Source organism: Ciconia boyciana, chromosome 15 (genome assembly GCF_034638445.1).
Source record: "Ciconia boyciana chromosome 15, ASM3463844v1, whole genome shotgun sequence".
Classification (NCBI taxonomy): Eukaryota; Metazoa; Chordata; class Aves; order Ciconiiformes; family Ciconiidae; genus Ciconia; species Ciconia boyciana.
Genome location: NC_132948.1, coordinates 17,138,168 through 17,159,720, shown reverse-complemented (window position 1 = coordinate 17,159,720; position 21,553 = coordinate 17,138,168). Strand labels below are relative to the sequence as shown.

The 21,553-nt window shown below is 54.0% G+C and overlaps 1 protein-coding gene across 2 annotated transcripts; it reads right to left on the bottom strand.

The window, feature by feature from the left end:
• Nucleotides 1-20: 20 nt before the first annotated feature.
• Nucleotides 21-19,883, bottom strand: MMP11 (matrix metallopeptidase 11). 2 transcript variants are annotated; one of them, XM_072880053.1, is made up of 8 exons: nucleotides 19,629-19,883; nucleotides 10,155-10,405; nucleotides 8,742-8,885; nucleotides 7,571-7,704; nucleotides 4,366-4,613; nucleotides 3,822-3,980; nucleotides 2,180-2,437; nucleotides 21-1,269 (listed from the first exon to the last, which is right to left on the bottom strand). In XM_072880053.1, exons 1-8 carry the CDS (start codon nucleotides 19,746-19,748, stop codon nucleotides 1,252-1,254), a joined length of 1,332 nt encoding a protein of 443 aa, XP_072736154.1. In that variant the 5' UTR covers nucleotides 19,749-19,883; the 3' UTR covers nucleotides 21-1,251. The 2 variants fall into 2 exon arrangements, with proteins under 2 accessions (XP_072736154.1, XP_072736153.1); XM_072880052.1 differs by having other exon boundaries at nucleotides 3,822-4,035; nucleotides 19,629-19,802.
• Nucleotides 19,884-21,553: the final 1,670 nt, after the last annotated feature.

Genomic DNA, 21,553 nt, shown 5'->3' with positions numbered 1-21,553 from the left:
AGGGAGGCGGTTTATTGGCGCGGGGGTACATAAATACAGACCGCGCTCGGGCCCGGCTCTCTGCGTGTGGGGGGGCTGTCGCGCCCCTCGGGTGCGTGCAGCTGCGATCGTGAGGCGGGGCCGGCGCCCAGACCCCCGGGGCTGGGGTACCGGTCACCCTCCGGGCCGGCAGCAGCCCGGTCCGCTCGCTGGGGTGTCTCCAGCCGGTCACCCGGGGTGGGGAAGGGTGAGGGGCACGGGTGGGTTGAAGGGTGAAAAGGGAAGAAACCGACCGCGGCCCCTTTGGTTTTCTTGGCATGAGGTTATGCTGCAGTGAGGGGTGTGCAAAGCGCTGGAGTGGGGCTGTACGGTGTCAGCCCCCAGCCTGGAGTCCAGGTGGGCTGGGAACAGTGGTACGAGACCGACCAGCGCAGTCATGAGCAACCCAGGATGGAGAACCTCGCTCAGTACGAGCACAGGGAGCAACGGGGCAGTGTCCAGCACTGGCACCCAGCACCATGGAAGGAAGGGGGCCCTTGTCTATACATAAATCAGTATAAAATCCTAATGCATACTATGGATACAACATAAAACTGGGAGTAGGGCTGTGGCAGGGTCCTGGCAGTCACCGCTGCAGCCCTGGTGAAGTGGCCCTGGCACAAGCAGCCATTCGTCTGCATTCCTCTGCAGGCAGTTGGTGTCCTTCAAAGCCCCTGGCTAAGGCTGAGGGAGATGTCGCAGTGGAAGCCCTCCTCCTCCCAGGCCAATGTCTGGAGCAGCAAAGGGCTGCTGTTGTGAGCTATGTAAACATAGGAAATGCCATCGGATCTGTTCTGCATAATGGGGTCCAGGTTAATTAGGAGAGCATGATCCCATTCCAGGCTGGCTTGATGGCTTTTGGGATGCTATTGCTGGAAGAGCATGGCCACGTTAAGGGTTTAGTGGCTGCTCTTGCCTGCAAAGAACATGGCAGATGCTTTTATATTGATAGCAACTGAAGCTGGGGCTGCTGGAACTTGAGAGGAGCAAACTTTGTCACATGTTGTGTCAGATGCTGAGCCTGGTAGGAAGCCAGGAATGGCAGAGGGGAACCCCCTGTGTGGCTGCTGGAGGTAAGGGTGATGAAAGAGGAACGTGGCGGACACGAGCACCCCCCTCATCTGAAGGAGTTGGAGGAAGGTGTACAGCTGAAGAAGTCCTGGCTGATCTGGCGTGGGTAGCCCTCCAGCGCTTTCACCTGGACTGGATCGAACTTCCAGTAATCTCGGCCTCTCAGGAAATAGGCAAAGCCTGTAGGTGAGAGAGGAAGGGTTAGGAGAGACAGGGTTTGCGCAGCTCTCAGCTCTTTCCTAGCATTTTGTCTAGCTAACACACTGCAGCATGTGCAGTACCAAAAGATAACCTGGAAGAGGCAGGAGATGCTGCTACATTCATTTCACTTGAACCCAGGTTTGCAGCTTACACTGTTTTAGTTTTGATGGGTGAGTAATCAGGATTTTATTTTATATTCCTAGTGGTTTTAAATATGCTGTAGCCAGGTAGTGGCCCAGCCCTGAGAGGGCAGAGGATGTCTAGGACCTGAACAGGGCCTATGAGAGGGAGCTTGTGAAGACCTGCTGCAGAGCATCTGTTACAGCTGGGAAGCTGCTCTGGGATTTAGGCTCTGGAAGCAGTGGGGAGCCATTCTTTGGGAGGAGAGAGGCAGTCACCACTCCTGTCATCCCAAGCACCCTGGCTGTCCTCAGTGTTTCTGTGGCACTGCCATACTGTCTTCAACATGGGGCACATCTGGGAGGACTAGGCAATACCGAAAGCAGCCCGTTCATTCAGGACAGCTACCTAGGCTGAAGCGCGAGCAGTGTTTCTGCTGTTTTCTCATCACTTTTTTTGTCATGAGCAGTAACAGCTGCATAGGACTCTGTGACCATTTCTTGGTCGAAGTTTGAATTCTAGCTATCAAACACTTAACTGCTGATTGTTGCAATTAATAACGACAAAACTTCTCACTTTTATGGGAGAAGTCTCAGTTCCCTACCCACTGGAGGGAGCCGCCTCTCTCTTTATACACTATATGGCATGTGCTATAGCTGGGAAGCATCCACTGCTACCAAATGTCTAAATCTGCCCAGTTCTTCCAGCAGGGCAATGGTGTCAGCCGGAGTGCCCACCCCAGAGAAGGCCACGTCCCTGCTGCACTGACCAAACTCATCCTGAAAAGCCGCGTCGATCTCCTGTGGGATGCCACGCCAGTCGGCCATGGTCCGGGGGTAGATGATGTCCACCTGGCGGGTGTGAGGGTTGAAGCGCCAGTAGTTGCCTCCACTGAAGATGTAGATCTTGTTTTTATCAGTCCCCCACACCAGAGCTGCCTGCACAGGGGATGCAGGGAGGCCCAGCTCCACAGTCGGGGTGGGACCAGATACCTGTCTCTCACCATCGTAAATCCAGTACTGAGAATCTGGAGAGGAGACAGAAAAGGGAGACAAGGGTTCAGAAGCTCTTTGGTGTCTGATAACTCGGCGGTGAAACACTCAACTGGAGCTGGTGCCTTGGCAGAGCTCCCAGGGAAAGCTGCGTCTGAGGAGCAAAAACCCCACCAGTGTCATGGACACTGTCACTGATGGGCACCCAAAGTGCCGGCAGCGTGAGGAGTTGACTTCCCACCTCGGTCCAACCCAGAGTGTGTCAGTGGTGGGATGAGGACTGTTTTAGCAGCTGTCTTTTCTCTATTTGTGGAAGTTATACTAAAAGACTTGGGCTGGAGGGACCAGCTTCTACCCTGCAGTCCCACCTCTTGGAGAAGAACATATGTGGGCATGCATAGGCATAAAGGGGGCATCCGGCTGCAAAGGAGCAAGCTACAGAAACCAGGAAGAAGTTGCCAAGCTGAAATAGAGTCTGGAAGCATATTTCCAGATTAGACTAAAATAGGAATCTCTGTAATTAGCCTGCAGCATGTAATACTTTCCCCTTATCTCATTTTAACTCATGGTAGGAGCCTGCCAATTTTAGCACTGTAAGCCCTTGTGTGCAGGTCAGGTGCTAAGTAATCTGTTTATGCAGGAACACTGCCTGCAGGGCTGCGTGGGGTACTTTCTGGTACTCGGTCTCACGGTGCACAGACGGGGAGTGCACACCCAGGGCAGCTGGGTACCTGCATCATTCTGCGTTCCCACTATTAAATTTACACTTGCAAAGAGCATTAAAGAAAACAGTGGAGCTGAAACAGGGGTTGTTGCTGGTCTTGAACTCCAGAGATGGCCAGGAGGAGGTTTGGCCCCCCGTGGGTGATTGGTTTTTAATCCTCATGGTGGCAGGAGGTTGCCTGGCTCTGCACACAGGCTCCCTGTAGGCTCATTCAGTCTGGGGGTACTACAGAAGCTCTGCATCCAGATCTCTGAGGAGCAGAGAAGATGCTGTCCATCCCCTGAGCAGGACCTCGGAGGCACAGGCTCAGGAGTTTCACAACCTGTGAAAGTGTCTGGGGCTCTCTTCTGGCACTGTGCTTCCCAGGAAAGCTGGGGGATGGAGCAAGTGTTTCCTTCTTCCTCCTCTGCCAGCAGCATTGCCAGGGCAGAGGCTCAAAACAAACGTTTGTGTTCCAGAGGAGGAGAATGGCATATCTTGGCTGTGTCTAAAGTAAAAGTGACTCCTCCTTCTCTCTTTCCCCTCAATATCTGCTAAAAAGTTTCAACTAAACAGAGGAGGAAACAAATAACAAGGATCACTGGATTGCTGAGGACACCCAGAAAGTTTATCCTCCCAGGAACTTGTTGGGTCCTGAATACCCCTCAGTAAAGGAGATGCATTTCCGAGCCGTCTGATCCCAGTCCAGCTCTTACCTTGGAAAAACCAGATGTTGCCCAGAGGGTCCTCGAAGGTGGCATCAACAGAACTGGGGATCCCCTGCCAGTGGCGGGAGGCCAGAGCTGGGTAGCCGTCCTGCAGCTTTCCAGATCGAAGCCGCCACACATAGCAAGACTTGAAGAAGAACAGCTCCCCTCGAATGGTGGACGCAGCATCAAAATCTGTGTCGCAGGCGTCAGGCTGCACAGACTGCCAAAGCATGGCTGGTCAGGTGCTTGGACTTGTGGGAGCCCCCCTCGCCCAGGCTGGGTTCAGCGGATGGGAAGTCCCTGTGTCCAGGCAACTGTCCTGCTTTCAGCCAGCTCTGGTTGGGCACATGCTGCCCAAAGATCCCCTCCCCGCACATCCCAGGCTGGCAGTGCCAGCCGTGGGGTCCGGACCTGGGCTCAGCAGCATGGGTGGAAGACACAGACACCAAACCACCTGTAAGCCTGCTGATGGCCTCACGGCGAGGACAGTCCCAGCAGCTGGGAACAAGCTGTGGTGTTAGAGGAGGACACGGACAGGCTGTTCACTCACCTCCACGTTGGTGATCTCATTTGTTTCAAGGTCCGGCTGGGGCAGTTCTGCTGGCTGAGTTGGCGTTGGGTCGGGATCCAGTTTGGGTTTCCCGTAGAGGTACTGGATACCTTGCTTGTCATCCTCACTCAGGCTTAGAGGGTAGCGGAAGATGTAGAAAGGAGACATCAGTGACTTGGAGATAGCTGTGTGCTGCAGGCCCAGGACGTGGCCAAACTCATGAGCAGCCACTTGGAGGAGGTCAGTCCCTGCAAAGGGAAGAGATGGGAGATGCTTTTGCCTGCTTGTGTGCGACAGGCAAGCCATGCCTGCAGAGAGGATGCCTGCCTCCTAGGCTCACTTCTACCAATTATCAGCCACTGGCAATACACTGAGGTACGTTGTAGGAGCCCAATGCAAGGCAAGAAAAATCCACCTCTGTTACAGTGCTTGCAGGTTGTTGTTCCCAGACTTTTCCCATGTAGCTCTATGCTGCGTGTGCATTTTTTAAGGAGTCAAAGGGCATAATTAAGGGATCCACTGGTTCAGGAGCACTGTGAGTGAATTCATACACTCAGGTATTAGCCTGGGCATGTTGGTAATTTGTAATTCTGTCGCCAGGGGCTCCTGCACCTCATCGGCTACCAGGAAGAAAAGGGTTTTCCACGTGCTTTTGGAAAAGAGAAATTTGCACGGAGAAGGAAGTCTGGCCCATAGACATAGGTGGCAGGGTGGTAAGGTTGGGTTTATGTCCACCCAGCCTTGCAGCATTTGTTGGCTACAGCTGTAGCATATCAGGTCCCATTTAGATCACGTCCACTGTGAAATATACCAGCATTAGCGAGGGAATGCTCTGGCATTAAAACTTGCTAATGGCTGTTGTCACACAGACAGCAGAGGGAGCTCATTTATTGCTTGCATGTGGACTGTAGCAAGAAGGTGACATTTAGAAATAAATCCATAAAAAAATATCCAATGTCAAGGCCTGGGTCTTCTTTACCAGACTCAAGCAGATTTATGGGAGATCATGTTTTAGGAATACGTGACCTTGGAGTGTCTAGAAAAGGAGAGGGGGAAAAGTGGATTTCAGTATGCGAAAATGTGTCATTTGACAGGTGTTATGTAGCTTCCAATAGATCCTTTTTGAAGGTGATAAATTTCAGGGAAAGCTGGAAGAGAGGCATATTAAGCTGCAAAGCTTGTGAGCAGGACTGTTTGTTGACAAGTCCCAGCATATTCATTCACTTGCATTCAGCCAGAAATCCTCCAAGCTGCAGCCCAAGTGATGAGAAAGGCAGGGATGTGAGTCAGCCAGCCTTGCTGCTCCAAGCAGGATTTCCCTGATGGCTCCAGGGTAGCAGGTCACTTCTCAGCACTGGGACGGGACGGGAAGGGACAGGGGGCTGCAGCTGGGAGGAACGCCTGGGACGGGTGGAGGGGAAGGCGAGCCCTTGTCTTCCTCCACTAGTCAGCTTTACGTTGAAGCGATGAATTTGCACAGCACTGACCCAATTAAATCGACACATCTAGGTCAGCTGAGAAAGTGGGATTTATATGTCAGTAATTTATTGCACACTTTCAGACACTTCTGTTTAGTTTGGCAGGCTCCTCACTTGATGCTTTCCAGTGTTGGCAGATCGGCTGTGCTATTGTCAGATCCTCTGGGGTAGGTGATCAACAGCACACCTGAAGGAGCTGTGCTGGGGAGCATCGCTGTGTCCCTCGCAGAAAGTCTTCCACATGGAGTCCTGCTTCCTGCATGGCTCTGGGTTGACCCCAGGGCACACCTTAGCGCTCCTCATACTTCTGCTCTCCCATCTGTAAAATGAGGCTAAGGATTTCCCCATCTCACTGAGAGCTGAGATAAGGATTTATCCATGTTTATATCGTAAAGCTCTTTTCAGCATATTAAATGGCAATTAGCTGCAAAGAGCTTTTACAACATTTATTTATGGAAGGCATAGCGGGGAAAAAAGGGCCATGGAATAGGGCTGGATTCTGATGGGAACTGGCATCCATTTTCAGTTCCTGGTTTGCGTCCAACACTGTCTTTGTGGGAGAATGTAGGAAATTCTTCAACAACACGGGCAGCCCAAACAGAGGGTGAAAAACAGCGGATATCACCCTTCCCTAAGGAGCAGAAATGCTTCTGCAGAAAGATCTGGCGCTCTGTGGTTCTTGTTTTGGGTCAGCATGAACAGGGTCGGAGACATAGCAGTCCTGTGCCCCACGCAGAGACTCAAGTTGGCATACAACTGGCAATAAAGTGGAGTTTGGGGGACACACAGAAGCTCAAGTTGGCATACAACTGGCAATAAAGTGGACTTTGGGGGAGCCCATCTGAGCCCTGAACATCGATGTGGACAAAATGTTTGGGAAACCCCAGAGAGGCAGGGGTTTAACTTGGGCTTTGTGATTGTGTCTTTCTCCCTGTAGATAAACTGGGAAGGAGGAGGAGGGGCTGGCCTGGGTTAATTTTGGTGGGTCTTGCAGAAACTGATGCTTTGGGCACGGATTCAGATGGTCCCAGGCAGTACTGCAGTATCTCATGAGATACTGTGACACCAGACCCTGAGTGCCCAAGCAGAGAGCTACCAGCTTGGATCTATTATTAGCAAAAAAAAAAAAAAAGAAAAGAAAAAAAGAGTCTTCACTCGATGTGGTGTTGTTTATGCTCAGAGCATTCCCAGGCCACAGGGGCAGAGCTGGAGCATGGGTGGTTTCCCTTTATGGACTTGTTCAAAGAGAAAATACTTTGCGGGCAGGCGGTGAACAGTGCATGCAAGGACTGGGGCTGAGGCTGTCCTTTGGAAGACAACTGTGTTAGCCAGTGCTTGAGCCTCAGTTTTCCTTCATCCCTTCCCTGCTTTATTTCTAACGGCTCCTGCCAATGCTGAGTGCAATTGCCAAGTGGCAGGGCGCGTGGCTGGGCAGAGGAGCTGTCTCTCAGATGTGTCCCTCTTGCTCCCCCCGCACAGGGGGAGCCCACTGGGAAACCAGGGTCCTGGTGCTGGACACAGGCTTTGCTGTGGCTGAAGGGTGACAAGAAAAGACCTGAATACTACCAGTAGGGTTGTAAGTGGTAGGAGGCAACAATGCACACCACAAAAATGATTGCTGCCTCTCAGTTTTACAGGGTCCCTGTTCACACCACAACTGAATCATTTCCAAGTGCCCTGATAAGCATCCTGGAGCGTCCACAGCTCCCCCTGAAATGGTACTGTACCCAGGTTGTTCCCAATCGTCCAGGTCTCGTCATAGTCAAAATGGACGTCTCCCTCCCGGTGTGTCTTGGGGAAGAACGCGTGTGCCAGGATCCCTCCAGGCCCATCAAAAGGCAAGTTATCTCCATGCCAGTACCTGGAGGGAAGACACATTGCACCTCAGACAAACGGCCATGTACCTCCAGTGAACAGCATCATATGGCCAAAGGTGGGGAGCCACTGCAAGGGGACAGCAGCTCTCACTCCCATCCCAAGTTCATCCCACCAGTCCAGATTGACTGTTTTGAGCCCTTCGGATTGCCACAAACTCCGTTCTGCATTGAGGCACTGAGGAAGCAGAGCTTGGTCACACCAAGCCCTGGGGAGTTCATATGTTTTCTCAGGGATGTTTCTCTCCTCCCCCTGTTCAGCTTCCAGCCCAGAGCTGACCATGGAGCCTAAAGAATTACGGAGGTGACCTCTTGAGCCAAGATTACGTTGACATAGCTGAGCGGCGGGGGGGATGCAGAGGGGCAGCTGGCAGCAAACCCAGCCAAACTCTCAGGTCCTCACTCAAGCCAAGCCCACTGTTGACTAGTGAAGGAAACCCATGAGAGATGTAGCCACTTTAGAGAGCTGAGGGAGGCACAGGCAAATACACAGCATGCACATCGCATCACTGCTTGGACGGTCTCCACTGCCTTTATTAGTTTTGTGCAAACACAGAGCAGAGGGAAGTCTTTGCTGCTGTGCGTATTTTGCCAAAAGTGAATTTCAGGCCGGGAGCCAAGATTCATTTAACCAAGAAACTATATTTGTCTTTGGGTAGACAGTTACGTCGTTCAGTCAAGGGACAGGATGGAGGACCCAAAGACGGAAAGTCAAAACAAACGCTTAGGAAAACAGCCTGTGGGCAGAGAAACGTAAATGTACCAGGAAAATTAATGAATGATCAGTAATGGTACTGTGCACAGCCAGCACAGAACAGCTGCACTTACACCAAGCAGCCCACAACTGACAAAAAAAAAAACCCAAAACAAAAAAATTCCAGTGTCTGAAAGCAGAAATGTGAGCCCCCACTGAAGTGCCTAAGTTGTGTGCTGGCAGCTCTCTGCTCTGGTTAGAGGCTTGGGGTCTTGCCTGCAAGGCTGCTGCTCTGTCTGGGAGGAGGGTGCTGCTTCCCACTGTGCTCACCTTGTGAAATCAATGACGATGTCAGCCCGGCCCTCCTGCACCTCGGTGAAGGTCAGTGGGGTCACGTCACTCCAGACTTTCAAAGCTTCCTCAATGGTCCTTCTCACTTTAGCTTTTACAAGTTGCCATGGGAACCTGATAATTCTGAAAAGCAACAGACACCGGATGAGGAGAGCATCAGCTGCTGTCCCATGGACACTGCTGTCATGAAGACACTAGCTGTAGGATCAATGTTACTAGGGCTGCCACTCTCTCTCAGCACCGGAACATCTCCAGTCCATACAAGCACTGCTCCGGCACCCTCTTCCAAGCAACATGTGCAGCAGATAAATCCCATCAGTGTTGAAACCCTCTGGCTGGTGGGCCCAGAGGTGAGCTCTCTGGAGAGCTTTGCAGATCTGTGTTTTTCTGGGGTGAAGTGATGCAGCATTTCCCAGGTCTGTCCCCCATGAGTCCAGCCCCACAGAGGTGCCCGGGAGTGGTGTGATGTGATTTCTCCTCCTCAGTCTCTGTATTTTTTGCCCCTGGAAACCTGGGCTCGCTCAGCGCAGCTGCTGCCTCTTCTGCCCTCCTATAACAACCAGACTGTAAGGTCTGCCACAGAGGGAGCTTTCATTCCCTTCCATTAACAGTGTTGGTGTGTGTTCGTCTGTGCTGTGTTTCTTTCTTTAACACTGTTGACCAAAGAAAAAAAGGAAGAAGCCTTTCTGTTATCTATCACCTCCTAACACTATGAGGAACTGTCTCCTGCACTTAATTAAACAAAAGATTATTTACGTGCTGTCAAAGTCCATATGAGTGTGCTCACCTCTCCACTCATGCCCCTGTGGGCAACTGGGGAGGCAGCACAACCCTCCCTCAAGCCTGTTGATCAGATTTACAATTGAGAACATGTGGGGTGACTTGGGCAAAACTTTACACTGAAGTCATGTTTATGGGAACATCAATAACAGCTGCATAAAAAGGTCTTTTTAAAATAAACTGTGAAGTGAGCCCACAGCGGCATGGCTGGGGGGAGCAAAGGCACAGCAGGAGAGGGCCGGTGGTAGAGGCTCGGCTCAGCATGTGTCAGGGGTTTGATGTAGGGAAATGAATGTATGCACATGGGAGTGTTGATGCGGGACTGACCGAGTGGTGATGCATCAGCTGTGCAGAATGTGTTTGGGCAGGGGTGGGTGGGCAGCTGTGTTTATGGCAGCGTGTGCATGAGGGGATGTGGAGGTGCTGGGCATGACCCTGCACCTCCTTCAGCATGTGGCTCCCCTGCCCCCCAGCTAGCCGTACCCAGTTTTAGGGCTGCCCTTCAGCTTTTATGATCATGTCACAGCATGCCATGCTCCAGGGAACATCGGACTGAGAGGTTTGGGGAGGGAGAAGCAAACCAGCCTGACTCCCGTTCCAGGCCTCTCTTACTTGTAGGTGAGATCAGTCTTGTCCCAGCGTCCGCCAGAAAGGACGAACCGCTTCTGCCGGTTCCGCCCGTTCTGGCCATCCAGCAATGCCGGGAGGTCCGGCACGCCGCACCGGAGCGGGTTCCAGCGTGCCGCCTGCTCATCCACACCCATGGGGAAGCCCTTGGCGGGCATGCCGGTCCCCACAGCGTTCACCAAGGAAGACAGCCAAGGACTCCGCTCTTTCCAGGTGTGATGCTTTCGAGAGATGTCCTAAAAGGGAAAAGCAAAGCCATGACTTCAGTGTCTGGGAAGAGAGGTCCTGATGCAGAGTGGTGGATGACTCCTCATAGCAGCCCTGCAGCAGTGAGTTCCACCTCTGCCTGGGGCTGTTCCCCCACTGTTAGGGCACAAACTGCTCCCCACAAACATCCTCCGTTCCCTGGGCTCTGCTGCTGCCAGGCTGGGTCACACCTGGGACGCACTGTGTCATGCCATGGCACCTCCTAAGCACTGGGCTATTTTTGGTCCATTTTTACTTGGCAACTGGCCGGCAGGAAATGCTTTTGCAAACTGTGGATGAGAACCAGACCCTTCAAGAATGAAGCAAATCACTAGGGAGTAAATTATCCCCCTTTGCCCCACATCCTTTATTCCCTCCTGGCCCTGGGTAGAGGTGATATTAATGGGAGGAAGCCTTTAGTCTCCAGTACAGTTTTGCTCCCTGTTGTCACTCCCATGGTGTCCCCTTGCTGTCCTGGTGCGATGAGCAGGCTCTCAGCATGGCTGGGGGATAGTGCAAGCTGGAGAGCAGGACACATGGATCTGGGGGGTGACTTAAGAGTCCAGCCCACGGGGCAGAGAGCAGCAGTGACCGTCCCTGAAGCCCCTATCACTGCCTGATGTCACCAATTCTGCAAAGGGATGGACAGGACCATACCCCTTTGCCTCACTGCTCCTGTGACTCTTCTTGGCAATAAGATCACCTGGGTCCTCCCACACTTAGTTGGAAAAGCGCAGTTCATCTTGGTAACATTAATTAGTGCTAATTAGCTAACTTCCATTGGTTTCCCACCTGACAGCAGGACTATGGGGCCACCGTGAAACATGACCCAAGTGTAATCCCTAGCCTGCTGTGAGGCATGTGGGGTGAGAGGCGCTTTGTCCCTGCCTCACCATGCTGCACAAGCCAGAGGTCCAAACGCAGAATTTTTTGCCTGATTCTGTGCAGGCAAATTTAAAGGTGTTTGAGCAGCAGGAGGAGCTGAGATGCAGCAGTGACGAACCTCTACGCAGACAGGCAGGGCTCCAGAGTGAAGACCTGGGGTTTAGAGGTGTCCTTCTTTCCCCTGCAAAGAGCTGCCTTTCTCCAGGCCAGCTCTCCTGGCTGCCCTGCCAGGGACACGAAGGTCAGGCGGGCATGGTGCCAGGGCTGCCATGATGCCATGTAATCCGTGTGCTGCCGCCGCTCTGTTCCCTACAATGAGCCCATTCATGCGGGCGGGAATGAAGTGTGAAGTACTTGGCATTAATTCTGCTATCAAGCTCCCGACTCTGTAACGGCCCCGTGCCTCTGAGCAATGCACGGATGGACACAGGAGCCTGGGAGGTCACACAAGGTGCGGTTTAGGTGTTCGGCTCTTCGCGTGTCTGTCACCACTCCAGCCTGCTGGCTTGTCCTCCTCAGACAGACAGACACTCTTGGTGACTTGACATCTGCCAGCCTTTGCCATAGAAACCATTGACCCACTCCTGGTGTCCCAGTGCACTTTCACACACCACGGGAACCGCAACATCAACATGTGCAAAGAGAGAAAGCCATTTTACATCCTGAACAGCAAAGCCTACCCAAGGCACCAGCCATGGCACTGAGAATCCATCCAGCGCCTTGGTGGGAGGAGGGTGCACGGGCTGGCCTGTCCCAGGGAAGTCTGCACTGGGCTGCTCCTGCTGAATGATGGAGCCCTGCCAGGTCAGAGGTACCTGTCTCTCTAAGAGGAGCTCTCTAAGAGCTGCCTGGCACCCTGCCTGGGCTGGCAGCTATCACCTGCGAAGGACAGCTGGCAGGAGGAGCTGGTAAGGTTCATGTCCTGGCCAACATCTTGCGCCCAGCCCCGATGAGACCCTCTGCCAAGCACATAATGGCAGCTGTGTCACCAAAGCCCATCCTGGAGGGCCGCTTGGCTCCTTGCTCCTGAGTGCGCTCAAGAGCCCCCACTGCCACTGGAGGCAGGTCCTGCTGCCCGAGGACATGGGGTGATTAATGTGTCTCGTTTCCCAGGACCTGGAGGTGCAGGACAGCCGCATCGAGGCACATGGGGAGGTGTGGAGATGGACCCTGGGGAGAGCCCTCGCTGTGGAACTGGGAGCACTGGGAAACCCTCAGGAGTTGCCCAGGAAGGTGAGCGGGCTGAGGCTAACCCAGATGGGCTTACTCCTGTTTTTTTGTCTTGGCTATGCTAAGCCCATCCCCCTGGTCTCCCAGGAAGGCCAGTTGTGGCCTTCCTGGCTGGGAGCAGTGGCATAAACTGGAGATTGTCACTCTCCTCCAAGCAGGGGCAGAGGAGCCCTGAGGGATCCCATGTTCAGGGGCAGACCAGAGGTAGGTTTCCTCTCTCCCCTTTGGTTAACTCAAGGCCACTGGCATGAATCCCAGCTTCCAGCCATCCAAACCCCACCTTGCCTTAGGCTCCTGCCTGCCTGCCTGCCCGCCCTCTGCAGAGACCAGGCCCTGGGAAGGGACACAGCGTGGCCCTGGGAGGGGACACAGCATGGCCCTGCGAACACCTCTGGGTGGAGGCAGGAGGCGAGACCTGCCCTGCTGCCCCGTGTGCTCGCCGTGCCCCTAGACAAACAGTGAGTCTCTCCCTGTCGTCACTGCACCGACATTAGCACCATGGCAGGAAAGGGCTGGAAAATGCCACTGCAGGCGCAGCCAGCAAGGGGAAATGTGACGGTTAGAAACTACTTGCCAAACAATGCTCAGGAGACACGTCAGGCTGGAGATTTCGGTCTCCTTGGCTGGACGCACCTCGCTGCAGGCACTTCTCAAGGCTTAGATAACATATCCTCTCGCTTAAGGTTGCATCCTTCTCACCCAGCGCTGAAGCCACGCTCTCTTGGGGAGATCCTGCTTTGTTCTCCCGAGCTGTGGTATAATGCCCCAAGTGTAAGCTTAGGGGTTTCCTTAGGGCTGCGCTGCTGCTGAAGCTAGTACAAACCTGTGAAGAGAGGATGAGGAGGGCACCGGCTGCTGGGTAACTATCAAGGCATCCCCACTCCTCCCATGCCACCACCGGAGGGGAAAGGATTACCAAAGACCAAAAGCAAAGTCCCTGCAACCCAGGGCAGGCGTTCAGACCAGCCGAGTGCAGAGCCAGATCTGAGCCTCTGGCTAAGGCTGTGTGCAGCCACTTGCGCTGCCCTTCCCAGTATAACCCCCAGTTGGGGTGACCGCCATGCATGGAAACAGGCAGCTTTTAGCCACGGGAAGAGGCCAGGGCTTTGCAATAAAGACTGAGCAGCAAAATGTCTGCACAATACGAGCACAGAGAGGCTGCCAGGCCTGAAACCAAGGGCCGAGGGCAGTGAGGACAGCAGAGGAGCAAGGCTATACACAAAGAAGGCTGTGCTGCAGACTGGCCACAGCTCCTTGCAAAAAAAGTGCCTCTTCCTAGCAGCCTCGTGACTGAAAGGCTGAGAGTGAACCGGAAGGAAAGGACAGATCCCATGGGAGAGCAGAAACCACAGCGGAGGTACAGACTACCCACTTGGTTCCTCGCAGCTTTATCAGCCCTCAAGTGCTGCGATACAACAGCCATCACTTCTGGGTCTGCTGGGGCTGGATGAACAGCAGCCAAGCTTCCCAGGAAGTGTCCCAGCCATCCCGAGGAGCTGGGAGCATCTTTAACCTCATTGTGTTGGGCAGCACTTGCCCTCCAGATTCTCCCAGGAGGAGAAGCAGCCGGAGCAGCACAGCTACAGTGGAGTATGAGCAACGCTGTATATAAAAAAACCTCAGGAGTGAGGCCAGTGCCTGGTACTGAAAAACCCACTGTTCTCCTCTTCCTGGGTCCATCCTCTGCTGCCTGCCCTGAACTTAAACTTGTCTCCTCTGTCATGTACCTAATTACCTGGGCTCCTGTCTGCTCCTGCAGCACAGACATGAAAAGAGACACCCCCCCCCCGCCCCCCACCAGACAAGAGTGACTGGACAAGTTACAACGCGAATCCCATCAGTCTTGGATACTTCCCCTGTCATTGGGGGCTGTTTCCTCTTCTGCTAGGGGATAAGCTCATGGGTTTTCTCCCCACCTTCCTGTCCCTTCTGCTGCTGCTTTTCCATTTGTCCCTGCTTTTGCCTTCTGTTACTCAGAGTGGCGAGGCCCTGGTGTTTGCTGCCTCTTTGGCTAGTAGCATTATCCTCCTCCCACCTATGAGCCTGCACCTCAGAGCACTCCTGCCCTTAGTTGAATGTGTGGGGAAGGAGAGCAGAGATGCTTTCTCCTGCAGTTCTCATGTAAGACAGTTCTCTCACCCCATTTCTGTGCCCCCAGGGGCTCTGCACCCCCTTAACAGGCTTCAGCAATGTTCCTGCCTGAGCTCAGCGCTCTTGTCCTGATGCACAGAGTACCATTGCCGGCTTTTTGGCCAGCCTGCCTCTCAGCCCAGCATGGATTTGCAGGGGTTGGATTTGAAAGTGCAGCTACAGCTGATGGTTAGTGGTAAAACTAAAAGCCAGCTCCACTCTGGTCAGGTTGTGTCCCAGAAGCTGACTGACCTCAGAAGGTGCTAATGCTGCAGCCAAAATTTCATGGCAGAAACAGATTATGTTTGTGGTCTGGTCAGACCCTGAGCTAAGCATGCTCCTGGTCGAGGCACTCTTAGTGGAAACAATGGAAACTCAGTGGAAACAATGCCTAGACAAAGCCACCAGATTTATTGATCCTACCTCCCCCAGTGCAAGGCAGAGTCTCCCAACCCCTCTAACTATGAATTCTTTGCTTACACAAAATACTTCTGCTACAGGAATGGCTCTTTCATGCTGGGCTGCAGCCTGGTCCCACTGCAAACAGAGCCAGAGGGAACGCAAAGGCCGAGGCCAAACTTTGGCCAAATGAGGCCAAACAGGAGGTGCCACAGTGCCTGGCCGTGCATACACAGTTGGAGGTTCCTCTCCGCTCACTTCCCATACTCCATGGCACCATCAAGCACTACCTCCTGGGGCCTGACAGTTTGTTTCCGGACTATTTGGTGGTAGTTGTTGTTGGCAATGAAAAAAGGAAAATGTTTATTTTTCCTAAGCAACATGGAACATGAAACATTATGGACTGCAAATGTTTATGCCCACAGACAGAATGAGAAGACCCAGGCTCTGATGTAACAAGAGAAAGAAAATGAATAAACACTGCAGGACTATTTTTATTATCAGACACTTTAATTACGTGACAGTTTGTGAGTCTAGTCCATCAACAACACCACAAGCTGCTGGTGTCACCCAAGCAACAGTTTGCCAGAAACAGGAGTACTCACAAAGCAAACAAGCCCCAGGACGCTGCAATAGCAAAAGGTTTCAAAAGCCCTTAATCTGATGACCTAGAAATCCCCTTGAAACCAAGAAACTGCTCTAGGATGCAGCACACGCCAGGCAGAGGAGGAAGGGTGTTGAGATGTTTTGTCCATTGTGCAATTACATCCAAGCTAAGGTGAGCAATGAGCTATCAGTGCTCAGCCCAAGGACAACAGCCAGGACATCTCCCACTAGGTACGGCCACCTGGCACAGTGCAGCCCTCTCCAGAGCTATGGGGGGGATGTTCTATCCTCAGGGAGTGTATGCTGCTCAGATGTGCAGGCTGGGATCTCCAAACCCACAAGACAAGCACTGTCCCCCTGCCCAATCTCCTGGAAGTGTCTGGGGGTTTTTCCCCCTCTGCTAATTTTCACAGAGCCACTTTTGTGAAATGATGATGTCTCTCTCCTGCCCAAATCCCACTAAGAGGAGGAGGTCTGGTCACTTGTCTGTCCTTGTGGGTCTCATCTGCACCAGGATCTCAGTGAACCTCTAAAAACATGTCTGTGGCCCTCAGTGAACCCCTGAAGTGCTCTGCTGTTCATTTTGCTGGACAGCTATGCGCAGACTCAGCAGTGCTTCCATTCACGTTACAGGCTGAGCCATCCCCAGTATAGGAATATCCAGGAACCTTTCATTTACCTGTCTGCGTATTTGGGATTAGTAGGAAAGAGCTGACAGTGTCTCTGGTGTGAAAAGTCTCTGCAGGACAATTTTTCCACAGAAGATCCTTTTTTAAACAAGACCTACACAGTGCACCCTTCCTCTGCTGAGCCCCCCAGGTTATGGTGCCAGGGCAGGATATGCATGGGGGAAGCAAGTGAAGTGCAGCGTGAGCTGGAGTGGGGGATCCTCCCCAAAGTGCTTCTCTCGTCTCTGCTCTCTTCTCCCTCCCCAGTCTGCTTTGCCATCTGCACACCCCAGGTCTTGCCACACTGCAGGGGGTGTGTGTGTTGCATGTGAAAGCACAAACACAACAAACCCACTGTAGAGTAACTGCTTACATGTGTCTTGAGTCTCTCCCAGAGCAGAGGATAAACATACCTAAAATTACCCCAACACTCACTGCAGCATTTAAATAGCCAAACCAAACAGTGCAAATCAAACCCTTCCTGCAGGAGCTGCCTGAGCCCTGAGCGAGGTAGGCGGCCTCCCTGACTCCTGGGCTGCCGGGAAGGCAGCACCGTGCTTCCAGGGGGGAACCTGCTGGGTTCAGGGCAAGACCTGCAGGATACAGCTCCCAAGGGATTATGCTGGCAGCTGGGAGGGTGCCCACCACTCCTCCACGCACAGATAGTTTCCCGCACAGATCGTTTCCCAGCAAATGGACTGACTTTGATTTCCCAGGGGAGGCGAAAGCAGTGCAGGAATTCAGTGTCTGCGTGTGCACTGCCCCGAGGACTGCAGATCTTTTGTTCTCAAGTTTTACAGTGGACACCAGACACAGCCTGTATTCTGCTCTCAGTTTTCTCTTTCTTTCTTTAGGTGCTAATATAAAAGTGAAGGAGATCTATAAGGTTTGCTATGAAGAACACAGCTCCTTGTGCAACTTGCCCTGTGTAGCCTGGCTTTAAAATGAATCTGAGCCCTTGATTCCCTCCCCCCTCAGTTGCTGCTGTTGTGACTTGTTACTGGAGCACCAAATAGCCACGGTGCAGCACCCTATGGCGCCTAGCGCAGTCCTTGCCCACCCCATCTACTGGCCCAGCTTGAGGAAGTCGCCATCGTGTGTCTTGTAGGAATGTGAGTCTCTTTTCCCAGCTCAGCCCCTTGGCTCCTTCCTCATTCATCACCCAACAGCAAAAGGTGCCCAGACAGGAAATTAGCTGCTGTTAGGGAAACATTTCTTTGTGTGGAGAGACTCAAAGCAGCCAGAGAAGTGAACATGTGACGGCATGGCAGAGCTCTCTAGTAAGAGAGGGTAGAGCAGAGCTGAGGCCAGAAATGCATGCATGGGCCACTGTCAGCCCAGCAATCCCACTTCAGCCAATCTGTGCTGACATGCATATCCCAGCTGGGGGAGGAATGGGGTGCACTGCTGTCAACCTACTTACATCGTATGTGAGAGCAGCCACTGTGATGCTGGCTTTACCTCAGAAGCACCAGAATGACTTTTAGAAGCCTTGACACCAGATAAGGAACCCAAAAGGGCAGCTATTTGGGATGAGAGAACTGCTATTTGAAAGGATGGGAAATAATCTGTCCATTTCCAAACCCAAACCAATGCAGCCACCATCTCTGCAAAGACCGAGTGAGATACATGGATTTGAAACCCCGAGCTCCACATGGCTGGTCAAATACACAAGCACAAGATGTTCCTGAACAAAACATGCCTGTAGGAGCATCACCTGGAGTTACTCCTGCCAAGAGGAAAGTATTAGCACTCACGATGCAGAGCATTAGCCTGGGATGAGGAAGAAACTGGGCAGCAGACTGCCAACTGAGGGGATCTTCTTCAGGAGTGTGGTGGTGGATTAGATGGACCAGGAGCCTGCACAGACCTGAACCCCTGCATTAGCTCTGTGTTCATCCAGCAGTTTGGTATATTCCCCCCGTTCAAGGGTACTGGCCAAGGCAGATGAGCCCCAGCAACCTCTGCAGTCAGTCAGCCGCTGTGAGCACTGGCAGAAGGAGATGAACAGTGCACATCGCAGCTGAACTGGACCCAAGTTCAGATGGTGTGAAACCCAGGCTGGCTCTCCCTTCCCCGAGGATCCCGCACAGATCCTTGCTGGCAGCAAGACCAGGACCAGAGGCTGTGCAGGTCCTTCCAGGAGCGTCAGCTTCTCAGCTTGCACACAGCAGAGCATGAGGCACATGGCGGTGTGCGAGACACCCGCCAGCCCAGCCAACATCCCTGCGGGAACCAGCAGTCTCCCAGCTTTACACAGGTCCCTCCTGGCCCACCATTTGCTGCTGCATTCAGATGGGGATGAAATCTGCAGAGCGGTGTCATAACTGGGGTGGAGAGTGCCACCGCCCGAGTGCTTGGCCTCACCTTCCTCAGAGGCGGAGCGGAGCCAAGTGCAGTGACATTTTGTTTGGAATAATACAAGCACTTTGGGGGCCAAGGCTGCTCTGTGCCAAGTCCCAGCCCACAGCATATTTAGCAGCCAAGTTTGAAAGTACTTAGATGACAGAGCTGATAATAAAACCATCGACAGAACCTGAACTAATCCCCTTGGGCTGCTACTGGGCATTTGCTCTGTCATTATTTTATGGCACACTGGCGAAGCACATGTATATAATAACCCAATTCCGCACGCACACATTCCCAGCACAAGGAGCTCTCTGTCTTCTCCCGTCCCCCGAATCCCTCGCACGCCGCTGCTCTCCCCTAGCAGCGGCAGACCCTGCGGCTCGCAGCTCCATTCCAGGTGCCGGGATCTGGCAGGCATGTGCAGGAAGAGCGAGCCCTGCTGCTCCCCTCCTGCCTGCGCGTTTGATTCATCCCTTTAGTCTCGTCTCCCCGTTACGCTTCTCAGAGTTGCCAGTACAGCGTGCGGGGGATGTTATTAGCAGGCAGCGAGTGCTCTGCTGCCTTCAAAGGAAGGGGGGATCCCGTGTCCTCTCGTAAACCCTCCTTGTCCCGGTCCCTGCTTCTCCCTTGCTCCGCGGAGGGGAGCACGCCTGGGAGAACTCCCCGCACATCCCAAGAGGAACCGGCGGAGCGGGTGTGCCCGGGCGGGGGGCACCGCCGGGGCAGGAGCAGCCGTCCCCTGGCCGGTGACTCCCGGCAGCGCATCGCTCGCTGCCCGTGCCGGCCGGAATCCCGAGGGCGGCTTGCGGGGATGGAGGGCGGGCGGCTCATCCCGCTCAGCGGAGGGTCTGCCGGGGAGACGCTCCCCTCGGGGCTGCACCAGAGAGCCGCGGGACAAGGGGCGGCTGGGACTTTGGGGGGGGGGCACCGGGTGGTCCCGACTCACCGGCTTAGGTCGGCGGGCGGGCGCGGCGGGCGCGCAGTGCAGCAAGGCGGCGGCCAGCAAGGCGGCGGCGGCGGGCAGCGGCGGACGGGCCATGCCGGGCGGCGGAGCGGGATCGGACATGGGGCGGGGAGGGGGGGGCCCCCCTGGGCCTTTTATCCCCCCCCGTGGCCGCCCGCCCTCCTCCCCGCGCCTCCTCCCGCTGCTGCCTTTTGTTCTCCCCGAGCCGCGGCTGTACGGGCCGGGGGGACACGGCCCGGCGGCATCGCGGGAGGGGGGTCCCGCCCGGCCCGCCCCGCTCCGCCCCGCCGCCCCCGGCGGCGGGGCGGAGCGGGGCGGGCCGGGCGGGACCCCCCTCCCGCGCCTGCCTGGCCCCGGCCCCTGGCCTCCGTGCAACCGGGTCCCCCCCGCAGAGCAGGCTGTGGAGGTCCCCGGGGCCATGCGTTGCTCCCCGGGGCTGATATTCTGCCTGGCCGCCGGGCTTTTGCATCCGCAGGCGAGGGAGCCGCTGCTGCTGGAGTCACCTAAGCCCGGTGTCAGTGCTTCCAGTCCTGCAACTGGTTTCTGTCTGGATTGGGATGGCTTTACACGGGGCCGTTTAAAGGCGTCTTCCGCTTCTCCTGCCCAGGGGTACCACGGACTAAAAACAATCCTCTTAGACCCTCAGTGCCCACCGAGACCGCTCGGTCCCCATGGGGAATATCTGATCTCTGGGTTTAAATGTGCCTGCATCCCTGCTTTGCCTGTGCAGAGCTCTGCTGAAGCCATCTGTGTGCGCGCCTAGCCCTTCCCTTACCATCTGCAAGAAGGCTTTCCCTGTGCGGGAGGCTGAGGAAGGGGAAGGAAGGGAACATCCCTCATTTTGGAGATGCTAAAGCCTCCATTCGCTCAGCCACCTGGAGATGGAGGCAGCAATGCACAGATCTGGTTTCTTGGTTCCTGTTTCTATGGGAGAAGCCCTGGACTGTGTCAGCATCCCCTCAGTAGACTGACTTTAGCTGCAAATTGTTTCAAGAAATGTATGCAAATAAAACTTTGATCTCCAGCTGCCTGGGCTGGTGTGCAGGGAGTGGGTAAGGCTTCCTAACATCCAGGACTGTATTACTGTTTTATTTGTCTGTGATCAGTTGTTGATGTTTTGTTTTATGGGAACCATACTGAGGATGCAAATACTGGGTACGGTAAGCAGATGTGAGAAGAAAGAGCCTGGTCATGGCCGTGCCTGGAAGGTGCTGCTGCGCTTAGCTAGTAGGCTGTTAGCTAGATGTCCCTGCACTGGAGCAGTGTGTTTGGTGTATCCCCAAGGCCTTACTTGTAAGAGGGGAGAGGGAAGGAGGGAAGAAGCAAAAGGGAAGAAGCGAGGACCTGGTGTTCACAGGGCTCAGACTTTACACGGTGGAATTTACCCTTCTCCTGCTATTCTGGCTGTGCCCTGGGAATGCAGAGCAGATCCTACTTTCTTGCCTTGCTCTGAGTCAGACAGCTGGGTCCCAGCGAGAAAAGCTTTCCTGCCTTTGTCTCTCTTACCTTTAGTGTCTTTTCTTTGAATGCTGGTGCCTCTGGGAGCTTAGTGCCTTGCAGCCCATGGCAGTGGAGCCTGTTGGTGCCCTGGGGAAGTGGCGAGAGGCGTGGGAGCAGCCTGTGAGGCAGCGACAGGCAGTCTGGCTCTTCTTAATAAAGGGAGACTTTTGAAGGGGGTGTTCTGGGAAACACGGTCCTTCCAGAGATGGGACCGCGTGTGAGAACTGCTGGCTCCTGCCAAGGCACTTAACACAGAAGAAAGTGTGGTGTGTTTGAGATTACAAATATTTCCCAGCTGAGCAAGTAGATATTTAGCAGGGGGAAAATGGCCCATTGGGTGTTTTGGGGGCTTGTATGCCCACCTTCTGCAGAGGGCCCTATGCGCAGCCTGCAGAAGTCCTTTTTGC